Source organism: Plectropomus leopardus, chromosome 10 (assembly GCF_008729295.1).
Source record: "Plectropomus leopardus isolate mb chromosome 10, YSFRI_Pleo_2.0, whole genome shotgun sequence".
In the NCBI taxonomy this organism is placed as follows: Eukaryota; Metazoa; Chordata; class Actinopteri; order Perciformes; family Serranidae; genus Plectropomus; species Plectropomus leopardus.
This window is the reverse complement of record NC_056472.1, coordinates 33,413,635-33,441,130: the sequence shown is the minus strand read 5'-3', so window position 1 is coordinate 33,441,130 and position 27,496 is coordinate 33,413,635. Positions and strand designations below refer to the sequence as shown.

At 40.7% G+C, this 27,496-nt stretch overlaps 2 protein-coding genes across 8 annotated transcripts in view; one reads left to right on the top strand and one right to left on the bottom strand.

Moving 5' to 3' along the window:
• Window positions 1-25,776, bottom strand: part of caska (calcium/calmodulin-dependent serine protein kinase a) — a 76,673-nt gene extending 50,897 nt beyond the window's left edge. For all 7 annotated transcript variants that reach the window (XM_042495272.1, XM_042495273.1, XM_042495276.1 and 4 more), the window contains exons 1-3: window positions 25,697-25,776; window positions 24,711-24,783; window positions 740-842 (exon numbers count right to left, since the gene is read on the bottom strand). In XM_042495272.1, coding sequence (XP_042351206.1) covers window positions 740-842; window positions 24,711-24,783; window positions 25,697-25,773 — 253 coding nt within the window. In that variant the 5' untranslated portion in view covers window positions 25,774-25,776. The remainder of the gene's footprint in view (window positions 1-739; window positions 843-24,710; window positions 24,784-25,696) is intronic.
• LOC121949556 (probable G-protein coupled receptor 34) lies at window positions 2,086-6,748 on the top strand. The gene is made up of 3 exons (XM_042495280.1): window positions 2,086-2,384; window positions 4,304-4,889; window positions 5,184-6,748. The coding sequence occupies exons 2-3, from the start codon at window positions 4,327-4,329 to the stop codon at window positions 5,755-5,757; spliced, it is 1,137 nt and encodes a 378-aa protein (XP_042351214.1). The 5' UTR covers window positions 2,086-2,384; window positions 4,304-4,326; the 3' UTR covers window positions 5,758-6,748.
• Window positions 25,777-27,496: the final 1,720 nt, after the last annotated feature.

Here is a 27,496-nt window from a genome sequence, read left to right as displayed (position 1 = left end):
TAAATACAAGTACAAACAGAAAAAAAGAAAAGAAAATCAGACACAAAACATACAGAAATGAAAATAAATATATTTTAAAAAAATATGGAAAATGTCTAGGGATAAAAAAAAACTATATTTATAATTAACATATTTAGAATTATTTAAAAGTTTTTTTTTTTTTTAACCTTTTTTAGGTAATTTTCTTTTTTCATTTCATTTTAATATTTCTAGCTAATTTTGGGGTAATTTCTTCTTTGGTTGCTCAATGCCTTTTTCCCATGTTTCTGAATTTGCTGAGGTTTCAAAAGGTTAAATACAAGTACAAATGGAAAGATAACTTTAAAAAACACAACAGACACAAAACATACAGGAATGAGAGGCGAAATTAAATAATGGCCCATGTTCAAAGCCCTAACATAATTTTGTAAAAGCTGATTTTCAAGTAAAAGGGAAAAGTTTCCAGGTTTAGTCTGAAGTGCAGCTCATTCCAGGCTTGCAGGGCGTGAAGGAAAAGGCAGATTTACTCAGCTGCGTTCGGGTATTTGGGACCACGAGGAGATTTCTTTCTTTTTTTGACCTGGTGTCATAAATTATTTATGTCCAAAAACTGATAAAATTATATGTGAAAAATGAAAACAATAACTTAAGATCCAACACAGTTTATATTTCTTTACACAAACAGTGACAGGAATTAAAATGTCAGTGCTGCCTCGATGACTGCTGATGTTTCGGGTGTGTAGGGTCGTGTTTGCCGTACCTCCTGCCACCAGTCCCGACTCTCCGAGCTGGATGGCGACTCCGAAACCCCCCAACTTCACCGGAGCGGAGTTCTCTTTGGACGCCAGCAGCACACAGTGAGGCTGAGAACCAGAGGAGAGACGTGATTTAATGCTCGTATTTCACTAATTAAAGAGCGACACCCTCCTATAAATAAAAGAAAAATCACATGTGCAAGACACACCCAAACCCCCAAAAACCATCACTCACCACGACCTCACACAAACAAGCCACACTGAAGGAGGATCACAGCAGACGAGGAGCGATATACATCTGAGAGGTTTCTTATGCATCTTCAGCACAATGTCTGTTTGTTTTAGACACAGTTTAGTCATTTTATAGCTTTTTTTAAAGTTTCTAACCAAGATGTTTCCTACATGACATAAGAACATCAGAAAAAAAAGCAGAATGCCAGAGGGGAAATTTACCAACTTGCAGATTAAATTTTTGTTTGAAATGCATGTGACCTTGATGTTTGACCACCAAAATGTAATCATTTCTGAGTCCAAGTGGACATTTGTGCCAAATTTCAATAAATTTCCTTACAGACTTCATCAGGTATCGCATTCACAAGAATAAGATGGACACAAGATCACAGTGACCTTTGACTGCCGAATTTCAATCAGTTCATCCTTGACTCAGAGTTGTTTGTGCCAAATTGGACAAAATTACCTAAAAACGTTCTTGAGATATTGCTCTAACGAAAGAGCGGTCGAATAAAAAGAGTATGAGGACACAGAATATTGAAGCAATTTTGGAACTTTCACTTCTTGGTTGATTACCTTCATGTGTAAATCTAATTTTGCGTACAACATTAGCTAATAAATCATCTGCTCTGACCACAGATTTCATAATATGATGACATGATTAAGATTAAGAGCAGGCGAATCCTTCGACCGTCTGCCGACACATTTCGCTCCAGAGGTCGACAGCAGCGAGCGTTTGCTGGGTGGCAGTTTGAACATGACCTCGCTTCACTCTGAAGGCTCTGCTTTAATTATCGTGAAGGCATACGCTGGTATTTTCGGAGCCTTTTTCTGTCACAGTTGGCTTCACTCGGCCGTTACCTCCATATTATAATCAGAGCCCGGAGTGGAAAAGCATATTGTGTATATACAAGTGGAGCGTGCTCTGTGATCCCACTGCTCGCCCTCATGTGTGTAATCAGATGGTCTGTGCTAAGCCCTGCCCCGCCTCCCTCTCTATCTCAGCCTAAAGTCTGCAGAGCGGCTGCGAGGAGCGGAGGGGGGGTTGACCACAGCTTCAAGTTTTCACCGTACGACATCGGCACATTCTGCACTTCAGCATTTCTCTGCAGACTTTCTACAGCGCTGCTGGGGAAGGTACGCTTCTCTGAAAGAGGAAACAAAAGGAGGACTCTACGCAGAACTATTCTCACTTTTAAATTCAATATATAGACAACTGCAGAAAGTAGAATTCAAAATGACAAAAGGAAAGGATCTTATTAATTTCTTAAGGACAGCAAATTTTGGAAATCTTTCCTACCACATGAAGTGACTGAGCGAAAAGGACTGCAAAAAGCACAAGTGGACCTCTCCAGCTCAGAGTGTGTGTGTGTGTGTGTGTGTGTGTGTGAGCGTTTTTTAATGGACTTCAATGACTAGGTGAGTACTTTCACATGTTCCAGTTTCAATATCAGCAACATCTCTTGGTTTGTTTTACTGGCTGCAAGATAAGGGCTTCATGCTGTGAGCAAAGGAAGCTCTCTTGCTTTAATTCTAGTTAGCGATCGCTGATATGAACCCAATGAGCATGAATGTGGTTTCTCAATTGGTTGATGCTGTTAAAAAACTTTTTTTTTAACCTTTTTTTTTTAAGTGCCAGAGCGCACAAATTCAGTGCTTTTGCAAATTCAAAGCTTTACCATAATTCAGTGATACTCAACTTACAGCTTGTGGGACAAAATAATGTGATTCACACTGAGAATCGTTTTTGTACATTTAGTATCTATAAGGTGCCAGAGTGCATAAAACAGAATTAAAATAGAGCCTGTTAAACAAAAAAAGTGCCAGTGGAGGATCCCCCACACCCCTGACAGAGATCCTAGCTAAGAAGACCCTAATGCCCTCAATTGTTATAAAATATATAAAATTTCCCGCTATCTTTGAAACCTCCTAAAATCTGAGAAACATCCTGAAGTCCTAGGGTTAAAGAAACTTCCTAGAATCCCCAAAATGCCCTTAAATCTAACAAATGTCTTAAAATTTTAGAAATGTCCTAAAATCAAAGAAACATCCTAAAATCCAATTAGTGACCTACAATCCTAGAAACGCCTAAAATCCTAATGAGGGCAGCATTAATGCTGAAAAGAACTAATCCATACAGCTGGACCCCAAAAACCTGCAGTAATGAGTCCGAAACGTTCTCCTTTCTTTCGTGGTTCTGTTTTAATTCTGAAGAAAGAAAACAGCACCCACTGCAGAACGAACTCCAGCTGCTGTCACATATTGATGTTGAACTGAAAACTCTACTTAACTCTATTTAAACTCTACTTTATGGAGAAATGTCCAACATGTGTTTACATCATAGTGTACACAATGGCAGACCACCATTAATACAAAACCCTCAGAAATGGGAAGTGAAATGGAGAAATGAGAAGGTTTGGACACAATGTGAGGTGAAGCAAAGGAAGCATGTTCAGGCCTAAACCTCTACAAACCACAAGTCGAGTCAAAAGTTAAATGCTTAAAAAATGTATTCCTGTATTTTTGTGGAGGGTTCAAATAACTTCCACACTTTAAAGCTGGTGTAGGCAGTTTAATTTTGCCATCATTTTGTAGGTTAACATGATGTTAGAAAGAGTCCAATTATTTTGTTATTGCGACTAAAACTGGACTTTTAAAATCCATCCAACAACAGCTCCGAAATTACAAATGGTCCAGTTTGTGCCAAAGTGTTTCTGAAAGCTCCCTTTTTGAAAGAAGCGTTGATGGATTTCAGTTTGTTAAATTAGTATCAACGGACAGCTGACTTCTTGATCGTCTTTTTCCACATTACGTGATGTGGATCAGGAATAACCACGCTGTAATCGACCCAGCTGAGGAAACTAGGCTAATGTCTGATCATTTTTTATGCTTTTTATCACGCATGTAAGATCCTAAATTACATCTGAAGGACATTTTTGGTGATTCGGGTTTCCAGAAGCTTTAACTAAAAAAAAATAAATGATATGAATTCTTCCCATTATGTTGCACTGGATGAGCGGACCTTGTTCAGAGCCGACAGGACAGAAGACAGAAGAACTGCAGGAATTGTATGATGCTGTCAGCAGCAACCGGATATAATTTTTATAGCAGCTGCTGATTTTAATAACCTCATCCTTCAACTCTAAAGATGTAGCAGGATCAAGGACGAATTTCATTTATTTTTTAAAAAAAATAACTAATAAATCTACCTTTTACCCTCTTCTTCTTCGACTAATGTTTGACCATTTCGATGCTTTTTATTACACACATAAGACCATAAATTACGTATGAGGAGAGTTTTTGTAAAATAAATAATTTGTCTTCTTCCCATTTTGCAGGACTGAGGATCAGAAAAACCACCATGACGAAAAACATCTCCACCACGTCCGCCAACACCACCGTCCAGACTCCAAACAGCTCCTTCTTTCTCATGAGCGAGACGAAAACCACCCCGGTGCCCTGCGTGGATTATGGCGCTCTGCAGACCCCGCTAGCGGTGCTCTACACTATCATCTTCGTCCTGGGTCTGGTTGGGAACCTGGTGGCTCTGTGGGTTTTCTTCTGCGTTCACTCCAAGAAGAACTCTGTGCGGGTGTTCCTCATGAACGTGGCTTTTGCCGACCTGCTGCTGGTGGTGTGTCTGCCCTTCAGGATCCTGTATCACAGCCGAGGAAACAGCTGGACTCTGGGACCCACCCTGTGTAAAGTGGTGGGGAACCTCTTCTACATGAACATGTACATCAGCGTCACGCTGCTGGGGCTGATCAGCGTGGATCGCTACCTGAAGATCCATCGAGGCGCAGGGGCACAGCACAGACTACGCTCCACCAGGTGGAGCTCCGCCCTCTGCGCGGTCGTTTGGATCGTGGCGTTTGCTTTGACGCTGGTGCTCCTGATGTCCAAGAACCACTCAGAGTTGGACAGGTTGGTGGTTATTTCTGGGTGTCATTCTGGGCTTATTATATTATAAATATTTTATTCTGACATTTTTTTGGATAATTTTCTTGTCATTTTTCACTAATTTCTTGAAATTTTGGGGAAATTTCTTGCCATATGGATCATAGCCTTTTTAAAAATGTTTTTTTTTCCAAAGAAATCAAACCAAATGTCCTCAGGTTTCGAAGGGTTAATTGGCTTTTGAAAGTCTGAGCACAGATTAAGAAAAGCGATGTTGATCCAAGTTTACAGTAGTTAATCTGAAGTCTTTGCTGTTTGCAGGTGTTTCCACTACAAGCCGCTCCACGATAAAAAGTGGAAAGCCTACATCAACGTCTTTGTGCTGGTCGTCTTCTGGCTCGTCTTCGTCTCTCTGGTGGTGTCTTATGGAAAGATCGCCCTCAAGCTCCTGAGGACGTCACAGGAGAAACCGGACCTGCCCAACGCGTCCCGCTATACCCGAACCGCCAAAAAGTCCTTCTTCATCCTCTTCCTCTTCACCGTCTGTTTTGTCCCCTATCACGTGGTCAGAGTGTTCTACATCAAAACGCAGATCACGGACACGTCGTGTTCCTTGCAGAACGTGGCTGACAAAGCCAACGAGGTGGCTTTGCTGTTTTCGGCCCTCAACAGCTGCCTGGATCCTGTCATGTACTTCCTGTTGTCCTCGTCGGTGAGGAAGGAGGTGCTGCGCTTGATGAGCGGCGTGTTTTGTCTGAGAGACGTCGGCGGGGTCAGCGGGAGCAGCTCCACAGCGGAGTTGGACGGTAAGAGGACAGACAGAGGACAGGCCAACGTCAGCTTGACCAGCCATCTGAAGGAGAAGACTGTGACTGAGTCCAGCCAGGGGACATAACGGCGCTCCGAGACACTGAGACTCGCGTTTTACAAAGTAAACATGCTGCTGAGGAACGGCGGCAGAGACAGGAGAGAGCAGTCGAACATGTGCATCTGCTTGTCGAGTTGATGACGGCTGAAATTTTGCAACCCGGCTTAAACTGCAGGAACTAATGTTTCAGGAGAATCCTGAACGTCCCGTCTCTTCATGGACAGAGAACAAATGACCATAAACCAAAATACCGCCGCACCAACACGCCCTCACTCCAAACTCGCCACATGGCGCCACTCTGTCAGGACCTTCTGCATCTATGAGATTTTAGGTATCACTCTACGTCGGCTGTTTACGCTGCGGGAGGCCGTTACGATGATGTCAACAAATGCACGCTTTTGGCGGATGATATCACAGTTGACCTTTGACCCTAATGGATATAAAACTTACATTATGTACACAGAAATGTATGTGAAAGGAATTTTTGAATTATGGCTAAAAACATGTTTTTGTAACCGTGACCACGACCTTCGACCCCGAGATCCTAATCGAAGCTTGTGCCACATTGGAGGAAATCTCTGTCCTCACAACAATAAGACGGATGCAAGGTCGCAGTGACCTTGACCTTCGACTGCCAAAATGTTGCTGTAACAAAATTCCATGACCTGGTAAAAATTTCAAGAATTTTTACTAATTCCATGACTTTTCCAGGTTTTCCTTGACCATAGGAACGCTGTGATACTGAGATTTCACACAAAAATTAAAACAACTATGATGGAAATCTATTATTTTGTCTACGGTACGAGTGATAACTATAACGATGTGAGCATCCTGATGAGCGATAACTTTTTTAGCTGAGGTGCCGAGAACACGCGGCGCCCTCCAGCTGGACGCTCCGCAAATTTGGACAAATTCTGATCGGCTGTCAGTGTTTCTATCAATGATCCAAACGATGATGCTTACTATAATAACAACAATAATGATGATGCCATAATAATAATGAAAGAATAAATTAATATCTGTGACTAAAATCACTGCTTCATTTTCATATTACACACTGTGTTTAACCCTTTGAAACCTGGATCCACGTCACTTTCTTGTGCAGCGTTCAGTCCCCTTTTTACAAGCATATAAGTCTGAGTCTAAACTGAGTAAATTGGTTTAATTTGGTTTAATTGAAAACATGAGAAAAAAGGCGATGAGTAACTTGACAAAAAAATACTGCACTAATTGCAAGCAATTTGCAAAAAATGGTCTAAAAATTTGCTTTAAAAAAGGAGAGTGAGAGAGATTTATCCAAAAACACTGGGGTAAAATGTCCAGGAAAATATATGTATAATTATTTTTATTCTATTTTTAAAATTATGTTACAGTTTTTTTTTTAATTAAAAAAAATCAGATTTAGGTAAATTTAATTTTTTTATCAGATTTTCAGGTCATTTCCTTTTTTTGTTTATTTGTTGTGTTTTTGTTTTTTGCTTTAGGAAATTTTCTTGTAACTTTCCATGTTTTTTAAAGAAGTCAAACCGATTTACTAAGATTTGAAAGAGTTAATGTAATATAAGCAGCGGATCTAAAGGTAGAGCAGCAACCTCAGCTTTGAAACTGCTGCGGCCAAAGACAGGAATTATGATCTTATTGTACTTTATTTAAAACTGAGGTCAAATAGAGCTGAAATAAAAACCGACAACGGTCCGACGTGTGACCCTACAGCCATTTTTCACTCCGACAAATCTGAAGGAAAAAAAGATGCAGACGACATCAAAGCCTGAACGTTCATGACAATTTACGATGATCACAAGCTGACGGAGGACCCAGAGGAGCTTTTACAGAGATGAAAGCACACCGAGGCTTTTCTGATAGAAAAACACTCTTTGGAAATGTCACCGCTTTTTTTTTATATGTAAAAAACGCGTTCTGCTGACGACTGCGTCTGGATTTATTTTCACTTGTTTTCAAAGTGCATATTCCACTGGGGTGAGTTATGTGTATAAATGAGAATTTCAATAGCTCAAAGTGTCAATCAACATAGATGCTACAGTGTGAGGAGAGAAAAGAGAGAAATTCAAGCTCACACAGACTCCCTTTGCTTCTCAGCTTCAACTAGAACAGCAGCGCCACCTGCAGGCCGAGTGAATACAAACAGCGTGAAGAGGTTAAGGTGGATCACTGCTGAGCACTGAGACTGAAGGGGACGAGACAGAGGACTTAAGTTTTAAAGCAAAAGACAAAGATGGAAACTTTAAATTCTACATGTGAGGAAAAAAACATGCAAGCAAAACTTTATTTATAGCGCTTTTCATGGTGGAAGGTGGAAGCACAATGTGCTGCACCGAGTGTGAGGTCCACAAAACGAAGCCAGCAACTGGCCACAAACGCAAATTAAATCCTTTAACTCTCTGAAACCTGAGCAAATGCCTAAATTAAAAAAACAAAAAAACAACAACACAGGAACAAGGCAATCAGCAACGAAAGAGGAGATGATGCCCAAATTAGCAAGAAATTACTAAAAAGTACAAACTACCTAAAAATCAGTTAGTAATAATAAGAATATCAATAATAAAACATTTTTAAAAAGGAAAAGATCTGGAAAAAGAGTGCAAGATTTTTTTTATTTATTTTTTTTTAACAATTTTTAAAACATATTTCTAATGATCTACATTTTATTATATTTTATTTAATTATTTTTTTAATATTTCTCCACTCATTTTTGAACAATAATTTTCAGGTTGTTTTCTTGTCACCCTTTACTAATTTCTTGCAGTTTCTCTCATTGCCTTTTCCCACATTTTGCTCTCATTTTGAATGTTTAAATACTTGCGAAAAAGCATCTGAATGCAGCACAAGAAAAAAACTATGTCCATCCAGATTTCAAACTTATAATGAAAATACTGTCGGGGCACTCCTAATGAAGTGACACAGTTCACTTCTGTCAACGTGCAGCACAATTCATGTTCATCTTTAAATAGACGAGCAGAACCACAACTTTTCACCCACACCATCTGCTCTGACGCCGTTCATCTTTTATCAGCATCGTGTGTGCTGATGGAGGAAATGGAAACAGAAGTGTGACACTGACACACCCACAAACAAGAGACCAGCTCTCAAACGTTTATCTTGTCATATGAAAAGCAGGAAGCTACAGAAAAGGGTCAAATCGAAGCCAGCTGGTGACTTCAGCTCCATCTGTAAATATTTTAATTTCAGGGAGTGTTACGGTCGCCGATGTCGTTGGATGATCTCGTCAGAGCTCCTGTCCGCGGTACGTATGTTTGTATGTAACAAATGATCTGTGTGAGATGCTTATGGAAAGTTTATCACTTGAACTATCATTGAAATAATTACTTTTTCGTGATGTTTTTTAAGCTTATTTAAAGATTCAGATCAAATAAAGTGTCCTAACATTGTCGCTAAACAGAGAAGGATTAATATCCAAGAACCTAAATAGAAAATAGAAAAATTACAATAGAAATATGACAAAGATGCTTTTAAAAAGTAAAACAACATAATAAATATGTAAATATAATAATGTAATAATAAGCTGTGCTGTTTTGTGCAGGATGTGCGAAAATATGAAGCGACAGAAAATGCGTCACAGTAGAGCTGTGATACTCAACTTATGGCCCACGGGCCAAATCTGGCCCCTGACAGGCTGCCGAGTGGCCCCCCCAGCCATTTTCTAATTCACAATAAAAATAAAATGATTCACACTGTGAATTGTTTTTGTACTTTTAGTCACCATAAAGTGTCAGAGAGCATAAAACGGCATCAAAACAGAGCTTGTTGATCAAAAAAGAGCCAGTGCCCCCCCCCCCCCCCCCCCCCCCCCCCCGAGGTCCTAGATAAGACCCTGATGTCCTAAAACCACAGAGACATTTTAAAATCTGAAAAATGTCCTAAAATCCTTTTAACATCCTAAAATCCTAGAAATGTCCTAAAATATTAAAAATGTCCTAAAATCGTAGCAACAACCTAAAATACTACAAACTTCCTCAGGTCCAACAAATGTCCTGAAATCCTAGAAACATCCTAAAATCAGACAGATGTCCTAAAATTCTGCAAACATCCTCAAATCCTAGAAATGTCTTAAAATCTGAAAGATGTCCTGAAATTCTACAGATGTCCTGAAATCCTGGAAATGTCCCAAAATTACCCAGGAACCGTAAAAAATCTTAAAATCCGAGAGATCTCATGAAATTCTGCAAACGTACTAAAACCGCCCTGAAATCCTAGAGATGTCCTAAAATCTCACATATGTTCTAAAATTCTAGAAATGTCCTAAAATCGTCCAGAAATCTCAAAGCGTCCTAAAATCCTGGAAATGTCCCACAACTAACCTAAAATCCTAGAAATCATCTTCGAATCCCAGATACATCCTAAAATCCAAAAGATGTCCTAAAATTCCACAAATGTCCTAAAAACCTTGGAAATGTCCAACAATCAAAAAATGGGGCTGCTGCGACTGGCCCCGGGCCCGGGCCCCGGGCCGTTCTGCCATTTTGCCCCCAGGCAAAGCAAGCAGAGTAATGTGAGTCCGTGCAATGAGTAAGATGAAAATGCATGAATTTGCAGATGCTGAAAAAGTTAAAATCATTATCTTGTCATGAACACACGCGGGGAGCGATGTTGGGTTTGGTGATTTGCACAGAGACACAGAGACGGGAAAGGTGGAGCGATTGTTTGAATATGATAAAAATAATATGTTGAATGTTTTCAGTTTTTTCTGATCTTTGAGGTTTTTTGTAATGACATAAGGGCAAATTTTAGGCAGGCGAAGAGTTCCGGAGAACTTTGTATGTACGTCAAACTAAAAGGAAGACAGCGTATCTATAAATCACACGTTTGACAAAGGTGTGATTTTTTTCTCATTCACTCTCTGTCTAGTTTATGTTCAAAGTGGATTTTTCTCTGTCGTGTCTCTTTTAGCCGTCACTTTTGTGTTCTGGGATTTAAGGATGTTTCGAGGACTTTGGGGAATTTCTCGGATTTTAGCACTTATAGTATTTAAAGAAAATGCTTGCATGTTTGTAGGATTTTTTCAATTTTTAGGATGTTAATACAACGATGATTGATTGAATTTTAGTGTTTCTAGGATTTTAGGACATTTCTAGGATTTTTAGGATGTTTCTCTGATTTAAGGACGTTTCTAGAATTTAAGGATGTTTCTTGGTTTTGATTGGATATTTGAATGTTGCTAGGATTTTAGGGCATTTCTAAGATTTTAGGGACATTTCTAGGATTTGAGGATCTTTCTAAGATTAGAGAGAGGACACCATATCTATACCATGATCATATCACGTTTGACAGTTACAAACGTGAATTTGTGACATTTGTCACTCGCCAGGTGGAAGTCTTTGTGAATATTGGATTTTTTGTCTCTGTCGTCTCCGTCTCTTCTGTGTTCCTACAGATCAAATGGAGTACACATCGAACACTTTTCCACCTGAAAACGTGTCCCACTCCTCCTCTGTTGTCTCCCTCTGTCCCCGCCGCCACCCTCTTCTTCCTCCCCTCCGCCTACACGCTCCTCTTCCTCACCGCTCTCCCGGGAAACGCTCTGTCTCTGTGGGTTTTCCGGCGGTGCATCTCCTCCGTCTCCCCAATCCACGTCTGTCTGTCCCACCTGAGCATCTCCAACCTCATTCTGTCCCTCACCACGCCCTTCCTCGCGGCCTACTTCGCCTGGGGCTCCGTGTGGATGCTGAGCGGCGTCCTGTGTCAGCTGGTGCTGCACGGCATCACCCCGGTGCTCCACATCAACATCTACATCAGCATGATGATCCTGACCTGGGTCGCCCTGAGCCGCTTCGCAGCCCTGATCCAGCACACCCACGCCGCCCGGCCCAGCGGCTTCACCAAGCTGCTGCCACACACCTTCTTCGCCCGACTCACGAGGCCCTCCTTCGCCAGCAGGGTGTGTGTCGGGGTGTGGATGGTGGCGGTGGGGTGCACGGTGCCGGTGACGGTTTACTACTCGGTGAGAGAAGCTGCGAGCGCCAACGCCGCCGCCATAGGTGGATGGGTGGAGGTGTGCTACAGCCCCGCGGTGGAGATCGGCGGCAGTCTGTCCGCGACGGTCACCGTGCCCGTGATCACGCTGTTCTTTGTGTTCTACCTGCTGGTGCTGCTCTCCTACATGACGGTGCTGAGGCACATCAGACGCTCACGCCGCAGCACCAACGTCACCACCTCCCAGAGCCTGCTGGGTCGAGTGCTCCGAAACATCGTGGTCATCCAGGTGAGTATGAGCCCGATCATACTCTGAAATAAAGTACTAATGAGCCCGATCATACTCTGAAAATAAAGTACTAATGAGCCCGACCATACTCTGAAAACAAAGTACTAATGAGCCCGATCATACTCTGAAACAAAGTACTAATGAGCCCGATCATACTCTGAAATAAAGTACTAATGAGCCCGATCATACTCTGAAATAAAGTACTAATGAGCCCGACCATACTCTGAAACAAAGTACTAATGAGCCCGACCATACTCTGAAACAAAGTACTAATGAGCCCGACCATACTCTGAAACAAAGTACTAATGAGCCCGATCATACTCTGAAACAAAGTACTAATGAGCCCGATCATACTCTGAAACAAAGTACTAATGAGCCCGATCATACTCTGAAACAAAGTACTAATGAGCCCGATCATACTCTGAAATAAAGTACTAATGAGCCCGATCATACTCTGAAACAAAGTACTAATGAGCCGATCATACTCTGAAATAAAGTACTAATGAGCCCGATCATACTCTGAAATAAAGTACTAATGAGCCCGATCATACTCTGAAAAAAGTACTAATGAGCCCGATCATACTCTGAAATAAAGTACTAATGAGCCCGATCATACTCTGAAATAAAGTACTAATGAGCCCGATCATACTCTGAAATAAAGTACTAATGAGCCCGATCATACTCTGAAATAAAGTACTAATGAGCCCGATCATACTCTGAAATAAAGTACTAATGAGCCCGATCATACTCTGAAACAAAGTACTAATGAGCCCGATCATACTCTGAAATAAAGTACAAATGAGTCCCATCATACTCTGAAACAAAGTACCAATAAATACTCAACCTGCTTTGCTCAGGGGCCACATGCAAAATAAAAAGGAGGCCAGGGGCCGGACGTTTCTGTGATTTAAGCAGATTTCTATAATTGAAAATCATTTCTCAGATTTTCGGATATTTCTATGATATTTAGGATGTTTCTAGGACATGAGAAGTTTTCTCAGATTCTTGCCTCACGTCATTCTGCGTCTCAGAATAATATCTGGAACTGTCTTTTGAACCGCCTCCTCTCAGGTTGTAATTTCGGTTTGTCTGCTGCCGTATCACATCTTCAAACCCATCTTCATTTCTCGAGCCCACGACCTTCGTCAGCTGTCACATTCACCCGCCACCGACAACAGCAACCCCTGTCATCCACTCTCCGCCTTCATCGAGGTCACTGAACATCAACTTCATGCAAACACGTTATTCTTTACTGGTTTTCAGCAGCGGCACACACACGACACACACGATGACCAGTTTCTCTCTCCTCTCCCTCCAGCTGAAGAACTGCCTGCTGCTTCTGGCTGCTCTGAGAGGCTCAGCTGACCCTCTCATGTACTTCCTGTTAGACAAAACCTTCCGTCATCAAACTCTTAGACTTTTAAGGTGCGGCAAAAATACGCCAGGAATCAGAAGCACGCTCGCAGATAGCGCCAATCAGAAGCCTGGACAGCTGGAGAATGGAAATGTGGCCTCGGGGACTGTGGACTTAAGTCAAGGAAGTGCTTTGTAGCCTAATGTGTAAAAAATGTAAAGCGCAGACGTCCCTGTAATATAGTAAAATATACAGAGATCAGCTGAACAAAACCTCCTAGCAGTCCCACAAACTGGACTGAAAACCAAGGGTGACTTCTTTACTTATTAGAAAATGGTATTTTTAAACTTGCAACCTCATTTGTTTTTGTACACATTGTTATTTTATTTCTGTTTTAATGTCCTTCGAGGGGCAGGGGACATTTATTTTATTCTGTAAACCTTTTTATTTGGGAAGCATTTTGTGCTTAGGCTCGAAAGGTGCTCTAGAAATAAAGATTATTATTATTATTATTATTATAAATTGCAATTTCTTGTAGTCGTGTCACAAAACCAAAAATAAAAAAGTGATGCAGTCTACGGGGAAAACACAGTGTCATGTTCAAGTAAACAAGGAAATGTTTGTCGAGCAGCCGTCATGTGCAGCAGCAGCCCATAAATATTTGATGTGCGTGTGTCATAAAGCGTGTTCGGTAATTGTGTGTAAATTATTGAGGAGGGATTACAGAGCGAGCTGCTGTTTGTGCACAAGGTGTGTGAGATGGTTTCGGGAGAGTTTTTTAAGGAAAACAATGTTCTGTGAAGTGTGGCCCCTGCAGATGTGTGCTCTCCCCCTCCCCCCCCGAGGGGCCGCGGTTTTTCAGACTCAAGCAGGCAGCCGAGAGGATCTCTCTCTCACACACACACACACACACACACACACACACACACACACACACGCACACACTCTGGCTTACACGTTTTATTTTGCATTTCTAAGCATTTACACTGTCTTTGCAATTGGGCTGAACAATATAAAGATATTATATCGTTTTAGAGCTGCAACAACGATAATCGATTATTAAACGTGTTGGTAACGAATAAAATCGATTCACTGTGTCGCGCGATTATTATGTCACTCGCTGTGTTGCGGGACTGTTCATGTCGCATACAGACGGGAGAAGCCGATGTTTTGAAGAAGCGTGGCGGAGGCAGAGAGGACGTTTCATACGAAAACTTCGAAAGTTTGGGAGCACTTCACGTCATGCAAAACAAGGAAGTGTGTGGAGTGAGGAGGAGCTTAACGGCAGGTAAGACTCGACAAAAAAACACGCATGTTCAGTTTTAAAGTGAGGAAACGTAACAGTATGTTGTTAAAGCTGTCAACATTTAGCTTTTGAATTGTTTGATATTTGATTTTGTAGTTATTTATTATTTATAATTTAGTATTATTTTGACGGGTCAGGGATGTTTGTGCTTTTTTTTGCACTTTCAATGATAATCTGTTTTTGAATAAAGAGAAAAAAATGCTTATTTTATTATTATTTCTGTTTTGAATTTTTAAAATCTGATTAATCAATTCATTGAAAAATTAACTGACCGATTAAACGATTATCAAAATAACTGTTAGTTGAAACCCTACACTGTAAAGAGATATGAGACTATATTTCCTCTTGGATGTTGGATATCTTTATATCGTGATAGGGACTCCATTTTTTCCTGATTTTAAAGGTTGCATTACAGTAAACTGATGTACTTTTCTCAACTTCTCATACAGCTCTACTTGTTAAAACTTGCCTTTACCCACTTAGTCATTATATCCACATTACTAATGATTATTGATCAAAAATAGATTTGTGTTCATATTTTTTGTCTTAAATCTACTGAAAAGTGCATTTAGACCTGAAAACTATATCTAATATGTTTGCATCTTTTAGTTTTTGTATCAAGAACAAGGTCTCCTACTGTTTTATCTTTGATTTATGTTCAATTTTATCATCTTTTTAGGAGAATATTATATTGTCACATCATCACTTACAAATCTTAATAATTTCCCCTGACACTTTGCTTTGTTTGTTTTTTTGGTATCACTTTTATCTGCAGAGCTTTCACTTTTATCGACGTCTTTCATCTCACTGCTGACAGCTGGTTACAACGCTGATTAGAGACATTTCCCTCATTCTGACTGTCAAACAACAAAAAAACCATGGTACAAAAACAGGATTTAGAAAAGTGAAGGGGACGCTTTCCTGTCTGTCCCCCGAGGAAGAAAGACGTCCTTGTCTCTACAAACTTTTCACTGCATATGTGAGACGGCGTCCTGCCCTTCACGTGCTGCACATTTGTCATTAAAAAACAGACTCGCAGCGTATTGGCAGCTCTAATTCAAGTCACACTCACTTACCCTGATTACCGCGACCTGTGGAGGCTTAATTGAAAGCATTTTTTCGCTCATTTGCTGAAACCAATTCTTTACTGAACGATTGCGACTGTTATTTAAGTAATTCCCCCAATTATTCGGCTTCATTACAGACGCCAGCGGCCCGTATCAAAGACTATTACTTAACCCTCTGAGTATGTGGTGCCTGTAGATGTACATATATGTGTGTGTGTGTGTGTGTGTGTGTGTGTGTGTGTGTGCGTGTGTCCATGTGCATTGTTGCATTCACTTGTTGTTGTGAGATGAGCAGAAGTGTCCCCAGAGACGGCATTAGTTCCAGTGGCTGTCCACTGTCGTCAGAAAGACACACACACAGTGACTGATTGTTGTTTTTGTTGGTTCAGACAAAACGCTCTCAGACATGAGGGATCGGCGGCACCGGCGGCGCTCTCAGGAGGCGTGAGGCCGGTCGTGAGAGCACTTTTTTAAAGTGTTCCGACGGCGAGCAGGATCCCGTCTGCATGACGTCACGTTGAGGCGTTTTCTGACTCACGCATCACGTAAGAGTGCGGGAGGACATCCTGTGTAAAACTATCATGTGATGGAAAATACGCTTCACTCAACACACGAGGCTGGCGTGTAGGCGACGAACTGAGCGTCATTCATGCTTCACCTCTTAAAGCTCACATTTTTATCGGCTGCAAGATGTTGCATCAAGTTTAACTTTAACCCTTTGAAACCTGAACAAACTGGCTTGACTTCTTTCAAAAACATGGGAAGAAGGCGGTGAGCAATGAAAGAAGAAAAGACCTCAAAATTGGCATTTATAATAAAATACTGCTGTAACTACAGGCTGTACTTTTGTATTTTCGTATTGTCCGTCAACGCGGACACAAAGAGCATTCAGCTGATCAAGAGACAGACCCGTCCTTCTCTTTCTCTCTCAAACTCGGACCAAAAGCTAAAACTATCCGCGCTAATCGAATAACGTCTAAGATTACGCTATGGCACTGCTTATTTCTCTCCTGAAATGTTTTCAGACACGTATTTTAATGCCCTGTAGCAAGAGTCTGTGAGCAGAAGAAATCACAAATATATCCGACACGGTGAATCTCGGACAACGACAAAACCACAAAACAAAACAGAGACAACAAACTGCCTCTGTCCTTTGACGTTTGGACAGCTTGACAACAAACAAACAAAAAACAGCTGCAATTAGATAACAACAAAAACTGACGAGCGCTGTGACACAAAGGCGTAATTTTGTCATCAAACCTGGACAGATCTTTGTGCATGGCGTGCATATTTGCGAGCGCGTGCATGTGACAGTGAAACCTCGATGTCAGAATTTCGTGGTCGGCACCTCAAGGCCCGCCGGACGCCATTAAAGCGGCTATTAGCGGTGCTGTGCAGCCACCCGTCATCACACAAACAGCACTAAGACGGCAGCTAATGGTCCTCTGTGTGCAGCTCCGGGCAGAGGGCCAGTTCGCCGTGTAAAAGCAGCTGACATTCGCGCGTTCAGCAGAGGGACGAGTCTGCTCTCCGCTCAACTCACTGCTACATTTTCACATGTAGAACGTGACATTTGCTGTGCAGAGGGACAGACGCGTAAACACAACTCAATTCTGTCTGTTTTCTGGATCTGTGGTTCAAACCGGAGCCTGAAGGTGAAGATCACGCTCAGTTTACAACCTGCGGGGCCAAATCTGGCCCCTGATAGGGTGCTGGGTGAAAAAAAAATCCTAGAAATGTCCCTAATATCCTAGAAACATCCTAGCACTGCCCCAAAATCCTAGAAATATCTTAAATTCCTAGAGATGTCCCAAATATTCAACGTCCAAAAATCCTAGAAATGTCCCTAAAATCCGCTCTGACTGGCCCCTGGCCTCATGTCACTTTGCAAAAAGTGGCCCCTGAGCAAAGCGATATTATTTAGTGAGCTTGCTGTTAATTGTCTAAAACAGATGAGACGCAGCAGCTGCACTGAGGCGTGCTGCACATGTCTGACCACGATGGTGCACAAAATAACGGGTTTTCTGCTGCTGACCCTGAAATATTTGCTGAAAGACACTTTTTGAAAAGTTTGAGTGTGAATTCATCCTGCGAGTCTCAAGGACGGCTGCAGGTGAGGAAACGTTGCTTTAGTTGTTTCCAGCTCAACGAAAAAGATCAGTTACTAAAAAAGTCATGAAAAATAAGTGTGGGAGACTTTTTGGTCAAACTGCGTCAATTTGATGAAATTATTCCATAAACACAGCAGGACTAATACAGCACGCCTACTTCATGAATTATTAGTGACGGCTTCGGAGCTGCTATGAGTCACTAAATGGAAGGAAGGTGAAGTCATGCTCTTTGCTGTTAAGCTGCGTGGGGAGTTTCAGAAGAGTTATGATTTATCTTTAAATACATTGTATGAATATCAGTCTTTTTTTCCTCATATTTATTCCTCTTGACACACTCTTAATTCCCAATGTGTACCGCTGTTACCAGATTGAGTCTAATCTTAGTCTGCAAACAAGACGCTGCTAATACACTTAAGAAAGCACATCAATTACCACATCCCCAAAATATCTGAGCAGGTCTTCATAAAGGGTACTTAGACTTTGTGTGGAAGTTTAGTTGAAATAAAAGGAGATTAGACTACTTCTGCAAACTGTTTGTTTTTTAATTTACGCCTTATTATTTACATTCATCCTTTTTTTCCTCTGATTTCTCACGTCCATCTTGTGTCAGATAAAGCTGCAGATTTTACACCTGCTTTTATTAAAAAGCTTTATCCAATTTAAACTGCAGACTTTATTCTGACGGTCGAAACGGTGATGAATCGGGTGCTGTTTAAGCAAACAGGAAGATCTTAAAATGCATGAGATCAAACAGCAAGATGTTTCTTTTCTTACATGACTTTAGCTGCAGGTGAGCACAGCAGAGTCTTTAAAAAGTTTCGGAAAAACGCAATTAAACAATTCTCTGTACTTTCATGCAAAACGAGCCAAAGCAGCAGCTGGACAGACTGAAACATGAAACGACTTCTTTCAGCAGCACTGAAGTCTCTCAGACGAGTTATCAGAAATAAACTTCCTGAAAGTTACTGTAGGCAAATGACCAACACCAGCTTCTTAAAATGTGACACTGCAACACGTAGCCACAACTTTAACCACAGCTGAGAGAGAAGTTCTCTACAACATGACAAAAAGTTACGTAAATGCTGATGTTTGAACAAAGTTTCCTGCAGAGACTCGATGTTATATTCTAGGAACTCTAAAATTCACAGAGCTGCTGCGTCTTCTGACAGGAGATCCCTTCACTTAGAGGAACAGAAAAGGATACTATTGTTGTACGCTAAGGTATGGCTCTCTCTGCAGTTATGTTTACATCAAAAGTTGTGCCGTGTTTACGGATTCCTCGGATTGTTCGACACCACGTCGGGATCTGTGCTTTGCAGATCAAACGTTCGGCATCTCTTCGGCTTCTGAAGCGTAAGCTATAGAAACGTAAAGGAAAGTTCACCGCTGCTCGCTCTCAAACCTGTGCATTCAGAGCTGATCCGGATAAACTAACTCTATCAGTTTGCGGTGCATTAGCATGAGCAGCGTCCGCAGCGACGAGGCCAAAAGGCAAACACACACAGATCCACAGAAAAAGACACAAACACGGCGGCGGCGCCATCACCGGTGGAGGTCCGCGGTGAAGTGAGGGGAAGATAAATACCGAGACATCATGGTGATTTATGAACATCAGCATTTAAATGAATTCAGTGACTTTCATGCATGGAGAGATGTGGCACACTCCAGCTGATCCATATTCAACAAGGACGGCTGCATGTGTGTGCGTGTGCATAGCGTTTTGTGTGTCCCTCGTAAAAAGGGCATAAATCTCGGGCGGTACGTCTGATGAACCAGAGACAGCAGCGCACACGGTCGCTGTTAAACGGTGAGAAGTGAACCAAAGTCAAAGCTGCATCTGTGCAAACACTCAGCTCCTGTTCAGCATATGTGTTTGTTCCTGCAGTTTATTGTGCATTTTAAGGGAAACTTCACCCATTTTCAACCGGTTTGTGTCAAAAAACATAGGTAGTATGTTTAAATGGTGCCTAGATATCCCCCCAAACTACATCATTTATGTCATTCAGCAGAGTTTCGATAGGCGGGATCATTACAGATTTACACAAAACTCGAGTGATATTTTCAAAATGTTGATAAAACAAACAGTCATCTCCCAGTTGATATAACTGCGAGATGACTGTTTCCACTGAGTGATGTTCTGCAACGTCTCCTCTGACAATAACATCCCAGTAACCATGGCGATGGATGTTCAAAACATTACCAGCTTTATTTCTATTGCAGCCACCGCACTAGCCGTCATTATTTCCAATCCAAGGCCACGTAGGCGTGTTATGCAGCCATGATGGAAAGGCGAGCCCCTTTATATTTTAAAAATGATATTATATTTTTAAAAAACTGTCATAAATCAAAGACTTTCAGAGAGCAGCAGCACGAAATGCCTAGAAAAAAAATTACAAAGTCTGCAACTTATATATGTTCTTTGATCTATACATTTTTTTTTTTAATTAAAACATTTAGAAATGTAGTTTTTTGGACTTTTTTCCCTTGTTTTTTGTAATATCTGATAACTAATGATCAGGTCATTTCCTTGTTGAATTTTACTTTTTTGTGCGGTTTTAAAGACATTTCTTGTCAAGTTGCTCATTACATATTATATTATGTAGAAAAACTGATGTGTATTCAGCTGTAAGGGTTTTGTGAGGGTCGGGGTTAACTGAAGTGTTGTTGTTTTTCAGCAGGCAAATTAAGCAAATCTAGCAGCCACTTGATGATTGATGATTTACCAGCATCTGACTGCTGCTGATTTCTAACCCTGGCGAGGTTCTTCTTTAAATCAGTGAAATAAGTCTTTAAAAAGACGGTTTACAACTTCATACTCAGATCTTGTATGAAAGACGTGTGTGAGTGCGTTTGGCTGAAACCCGCCCTGCATCTCTGGACATTAAAGGAAAAAGAAATGTACCGGAAGGAAGTGTGTTTAATTTTAATTCCGAGTCAGCGTCCTGTGTGAAAAGCGTTCTCTGTGGGCGACACACACACACACACACACACACACACACACACTTAAATCTTTGACAGAAAGATTGGACTGCAGCGTTTCATTATTAATCGACTTACTGCCAGCACACACGCTGCCCACAGGGCCTGAACTGGCGGACATGTGGCAGCTGCTGCTGCAACTCTTTAGCAGAGAGACACGCCGGCATCTTGTTATCGTGGCAGGAAAATTAAAGGGACAGGTCGCCCCGAAATCTAAAATACATATGTGTTCTATAGCCTGCAGTGCTGTTTATCAGTCGAGATAGTTTGGTGTAAGCGCTAAATGTCGGAGATATCGGCCGAGGAACTGTAACTAGACGACACTCAAAAAGCGTGTGAGAATCTTAACAGTGATGTTTGTTTCGAGAAATCGTGACGCGTTACACGAGATAATCCGGAGAGACTGCTGTGAGCAGTTTCATGTAGGATGAAGGGAAACATGAAGGTTTCTAGCTTCTTAAGACATTTCTAGTAAATTAGAATGTTTCTAGGATTTTAGCACATTTGTAGTAATATGGGACATTTCTAGGATTTCAGGATAATTTTAGGATTTTACAATGTTTCAAGGATTTCAGGACGTTTCGAGGATTTTAGGACATTAGGGTCTTAGCTTGGACCTCTGTTGGGGGTGTGGTGGATCCTTCTCTCGCTCTATTTTTGATCAACAAGCTCTATTTTGAAGCCATTTTATGCTCTCTGACAGCTTATGGAGACTAGAGGCGGTGGCACTTTAACCTGAGTAAAAGCTCTGAATACTTGAAGACATCTGCAGGTAGAAGGTGGAAACAGGAGACGAACGGAGCTAAAACAAAACAGATATCACTCTAATAAGCAGACACGCTCCGACTGTAAACAGTCGACGGTATCATCCCTGTCCCGCTGAACTGAGCGGCTGGCTATCGCTCACACGTAGACAGTGAGCCTAAGCCAGTAATTCATCGGGGATCCGGTGGGAGAGCAGCCGACCGGAGACGGACAGATAGGACTGTACGGGCAGCGATGACTAATACCTGAGCACAATGCCGAGGACAGAGATAGTAACCCACATGCTGGGAGCTGAGTGCGGCCGTATAATACGCGCCGTGAGTCTCTTGGCAAAGGCAATAAAACACACACAAAAAGAAGCAGTGCAATAGAGATGTGTGAATATCACATAAAAAACATTAAACTCACAGCTGGGGAGGCTGCCGGGGGAACGGTGTTTCGCACCGTTTGTTTGTGAGTGCGGAGTTTGTGACAGAGACGACAAGAGACGGCTCTGAATGCAAAGAGAACCAAACCGGCTCGACTTCATGTAAGAGCCGGCGAAAACACGGTAACTGCCTGCAGACACAAAAACTGAAGTGTAGTCGCACTCGAGCAAACGCACGAACCGTTCACGCAGGTACACACACACAAACCCGACACGAGGGCGACATGTTGGAGGGAAACTCAACTTCATATTAATTCTGCAGTGGAAATCTGACATGTGACGTGTGGATCTCCCGCCGTGCAAACCGCAGGCCGGCTGTCACTCCGCTGTTTCCCGCCAGCCAGCACGCAGCAGGCTGCAGACGCACTTTCACTCACAACACTCGAGGTAATGAGAGCCTTTACTCTGCAAGAATGACACCTGAAATAAAAAGTGTTTCCTTTTCACGGTGGAGTTTAACGCTGAGACCAGGGTCACACCGAAGAGGACGTCTGCTGATCTGCTGATCACATCTGTGATATGATGAGATTAACCCTTTGAAACCTGACCAGAATAGAAGAAATGACCCAAAAAATAGCAAGAAATTAGTAAAAAGTACGAGAAAATACATGAAAATTTGTAAAAAATACAAAAAAATAAATAATAATAATAATAATAAATAAAACAATTAATAAATACAATTAAATGAAATAAAACAAGTACAATAAAAAATAAAATGAAAATAAAATAAAAAATGTATTCATCATTTCATTTTATTGGGAGGGGTCAGTTTGCACAAATTGTTAGCAAATATGCACAAACATAGAAATCATTGGTAGATATACATATGAAGCATGAACATATTCAGTGCATTTACATAACTAATACTGACATTGCTCTTCTCCAGGATACAATAAATGAAAAAGAGACTAATCTAAAATAAACGAATGAATAAATAAATAAATAAATAAATAAATATGACAATGTAAAAAAAGGGGGGAAACAAAAAAGGGGAAAATAAAATAAGATGAAATAAAACTAAATTAAATTATATAAAGTTAAATTAAACTAAATTTAATTATATCCAATTAAAATTAAATAAATACACTAATTTCTTGCAAATTGTGGAACATTTCTTAACAGGTTGCTTATTATTTTTTGTGAAACAAATGGAATCAATTTGCTCACATACAAAAGATTTAAACACTGGTGAAAAGTGTTTGAAAGCAGCACAAGGAGAGGATGTCACTCCAGGTTTCAAAGGGTTAAGTGGGGTAATGAAGCAAAACTCTCTGTTGCAAAATCCTTCGATCAGTGTGATATCAAATCCAGCCATGAACACGACAGAAACTCAATGTTGCACAAAAGGACGGAGGAATAAAAGAGGGATTTTTATCACTTTTAGACACTAAACTGGAATTTTTCTCCTGAACTTTGACTGATTTGTTTTTGGGAGGTTAAGCAGCTCTACACATGCTAACAGGCGCCACCTACAGGAGCAAAAAGCAGCAGCAGTTCAGACCTGCAGATAAACATATTAAAACTGTTACCTTTTCCTCTTATTTACAGTCTGCACATGGTACTTTTTAAATTTTTTTATTATAACTATTATCATTTTATTTAGTTATTTGTATCTTTCTATTTAAGGTTTTATCCTGCCTCTGGTGTTTCCACATTTTAATGAATACTATTTCAGTTTTTTTGTGTGTTTTTATTCACAGTGAGTGAGTGTGTGTGTGTGTGTGTGTGTGTGTGTGTGTGTGTGTGTGCTGAAAATATTTTTTGTGAAATAATCTCTGTTTTCCAGATGTATGCAACCAAAATAAAACCATTCATTCATTCATTCATTAGTTTGATATCTTTGGTGAACTGTGGATTTTAGCTTTTTCCAGCTGATGTTTGTTTGTTTTTAATTATGTTCTTCTTGAGATTTTTATGTGATTTTAAATGAGTTATACTGTGTCGAATGCAATGTAATGTGTTGTGATTTTTAGGCCACTGAAGGTTTACTTCTCTTGAACACATTCTTAATGAGACTTAATAACTTTTGATTCTTTCTACTCGATTACACTGCACTCGAAAATAGTTACTATAGTAGACATCTGTCCAAAAGTGCTGCAGATAAATTTAAGAAAATGATTCCACCTACATTAATCTCAGATTTTGAGGACGCTTATACTAACTTTAGTTCCTCTCAAATTAATTATCCTGCCGTTAACGGTCCCGCTGGCTCACTGCCATCAACACTTGCACCTCATAAGAAGAAAAAAATGAAACAAAGAAAATTTGCTCTGTGCAAAAACTCCCTGGCCTGCAAACTAAAACAAATATCCCAAAAATCTGAAAGAAACTGGCGTTTAACCTGGAAGAGTCTCGCTTAGTCTGGCAGGACAGTCTCGCTGTGTCTCGCTTTATGCTTGTTCTGTTGCGTTGTGTTGAGTAGCTGCTAACTCTATGGGGCGATCGGCGGCCACAATCCGTTCTTTGTGGATTTGAGTGGACATGTGGTCGATTTTCAGCAGCCTGGAAGCTCTTTTTCTGTCCATAAAGCTGTCCCTCCTCCTGACAGAGTGATACTGGTCTGACTGGATCTGATGGTGAGGCAGCAGCTCTGTGATTGGCTGTGTCTGCGACTCGCAGGTGTCAACATTACCTCAACCGCCAAAACTAACCTCCTCTCTGACAGCAGCGGCCGCTGTGCAGCTTCAGCAGAGAGCGGCCGTGATAAAGCGAGGAAACGAAAGTCAGAAATACCTTGACGTCTCGGTGGATCACATTGTTGTCGTGGCAATAGCGTAGCGCCTCCAGGATCTGCCTCATATAGTGACTGCAGAAAAAAACACATTGCTCAGTTATTGTTACATCACAGAAAAGATCATCTTAACCCTTTAAAATCCGAGCAAATCGGCTTGCAAATTGCAAGAAATTAGCAAGAGGTGGCAAGAAGTCAACATGAAAATGTTTGTTAAAAAAAAAGAACCGGGAGCATAAGGGAGAGAGAGAGAAATATTATGAAAAGTTAAAAAAATAAGAAGCACGCTGAATCTTTTCTGTTAGCTAAGCTGTTAAAACTAAGCACACTGGCTTGATATCTTAACATTTTTGAAGGAAGGCAGTGAGCAATTTAAGAAGAAATTACCCAAAACGTTTGCAAGAAATGAGTGAAAAGTACAAGAGAAGCACATGAAAATGAGCACAACAAAGTAAAATAATTACACATGTGTACACAAATGTGTAATTATGATCATTATGAATCTAGTTAGTTTCTCTATCACTTTCTTTTTTCCCTAGTTTTAAAAAAACTAAACAAATTTCTTGCAAAACAAACAAAACAAAACAGCATAAAACAACAGAAACAAAGAAAGCAAGATTAAAAACAAACAAACAAGACCAACAAAACCTGAAAGTCTTTAACAATTTGAAAATTCACTAAAATCATTTTATATTTGTAATTAGAATTATTATAATTTTTTTGTCCCTGGACATTTTTCCTTAGCTTTTTTTTTAAATTATTATTATTTACAAATCCACTGATTTCTTGAAATTGTGGAACAATTCTTATCAAGTTGCTTACTGACTTTTCTCCTGTTTATTTTTATTTGAAAGAAATCTAACCAATTTTCACATGCTTCAAAGTTTTAAATATTTGTGAAAAGCGTCTGAAAGCAGCAGAAGAAAAGTGACGCCGCTCCAGGTTTCAAAGGGTTAAAAGAGGTCAAATCAAATGCGTGACGCCTCACCTGGCCACTGCTTCGCTGTAGACAAAGCCAGCATCTGCCCTCTTCACGATCTCAAAGCACAGGTCCGCCCCGTCCATGCTGACAGAGACAGAGACAGAGACAGAGACAGAGACAGAGACAGAGACAGAGACAGGATCAGGATCAGTTTGCTGTAAAGGTCAGAGCAGGAGTCTGTGTGCGAAGGAAAGGTCACACTTATTAAAACGTCTCTGACTGGTTGCGAAGGTGAGACGGGAGACGGCGGTCAGCGGAGGAGAAGCTGTGATGATGTTTTTGTCAGAAACGTCTGGATCATCACATCAGCTGCTGCGATGGTGATAATATTCCTGTTATTCCCCTTTTTTGTGTGTGTATTTTCAACAGGGCAATTTTAAACTTTAATTACACAGAAATGTTATTTTTGAGAACTTATTGATTAGTAAAACACAGATGGTGATAATTAACGAGATTCATGAATAAAACTGTGTAGAGAAACGTCTACATGCATTTGTTTTTCTTTTCTTTTTTTTGTCGTCAGATTCATACAGAAACACAGCCGCCTGATTCTGTTTCATAAATCTCTGTAAGCTTTGGGCGATGTGGCCCTAAAATAATATAACGATATTTCGGGCATTTTTGGGACAATATTCTTGATGAAATGACAAAATAAAAAAAAAATGAATTAAAAAAATATTATATTATTAATCTCAAGGACATAAACCTGACAGTTTGCCTTTGAATATGCAGCAAAAAAAATGCATGAAAGCAACAACAATAACAAAGAGTGAGATTGAGATTTCCTCCATATGCCAAATATGGTCAAAATGACCTCATCAGGTGGAAAATAGTCAAAATGACAAATTCAGAGTCAAAAGCCCAGAATGACACCCAGAAATAATACAAGTCCTGTTTTTCTGCTCTGATGGCTGTGGGATCAAAAATGTCAGTTTGAATGGGTTTCAATGGAGCATTTTTGGACCTGAACAGTCTGAATGTAACTATTTAGTTTCCACAGTGTATTTTAGACTTATTGTAGGAGCTGAGCTGCAAATTCACTGATTACACTCAAATACACAATCTGGACTACATTTAGGACACATTCACAAAAACAGACAAAGTTATGAAAAAATATGAAGAATGAAAAGTGCGTTAAACGCGCCAAACAGTTAAAGATGATCCATAAACACTCCAGCAGGTTATTTTGTTACATGTTAATAAATATCAGTGAGGACGGTTAGGCGCTGCTCTCTCAACCAAAATCCATGAATTATCTGACGTTTTGCAGAGTCACATCATGTCTTCAGTCTGGTTTTTTTTAGTTTATTGACAGAAACTGTGGTAAAAAGTACAGCGACGTCTCTGCACACTCGTCTCCTCGCATGAATAAATTCAGTTCGTCTTTTAATAAACTATTTAAGTGTGTGTCAAAGCGTCTTGAAGCTTTAAATCCGTGGACAGTCAGGTTCTTTTCACAGGGAGATATATTAAAGACCTTCAGAGAGATGAGAATATTTGCTCACAGCACATTAACTGAGCCTTCAGCGGGAGAGCCTGTTTCTGTGATGGTGAGATTTTAATGCTTTCTGCGTTCATAAAATCCCTCCAGAGTCATTTACAGTAAAGATACGGCCTTAACCGCGACAGCTCCTCAGAATCAGGCTGCAGCCCGAGGTGACAGCGAGTCTCACACCTCACCATCAATAAGCTGCTGGGGACTCACTTTTAAGCCGTGGTCATTAGGCCTGGACACACACACACACACACACACACACACACACACACACACACACACACACACACACACACACACACACACACACA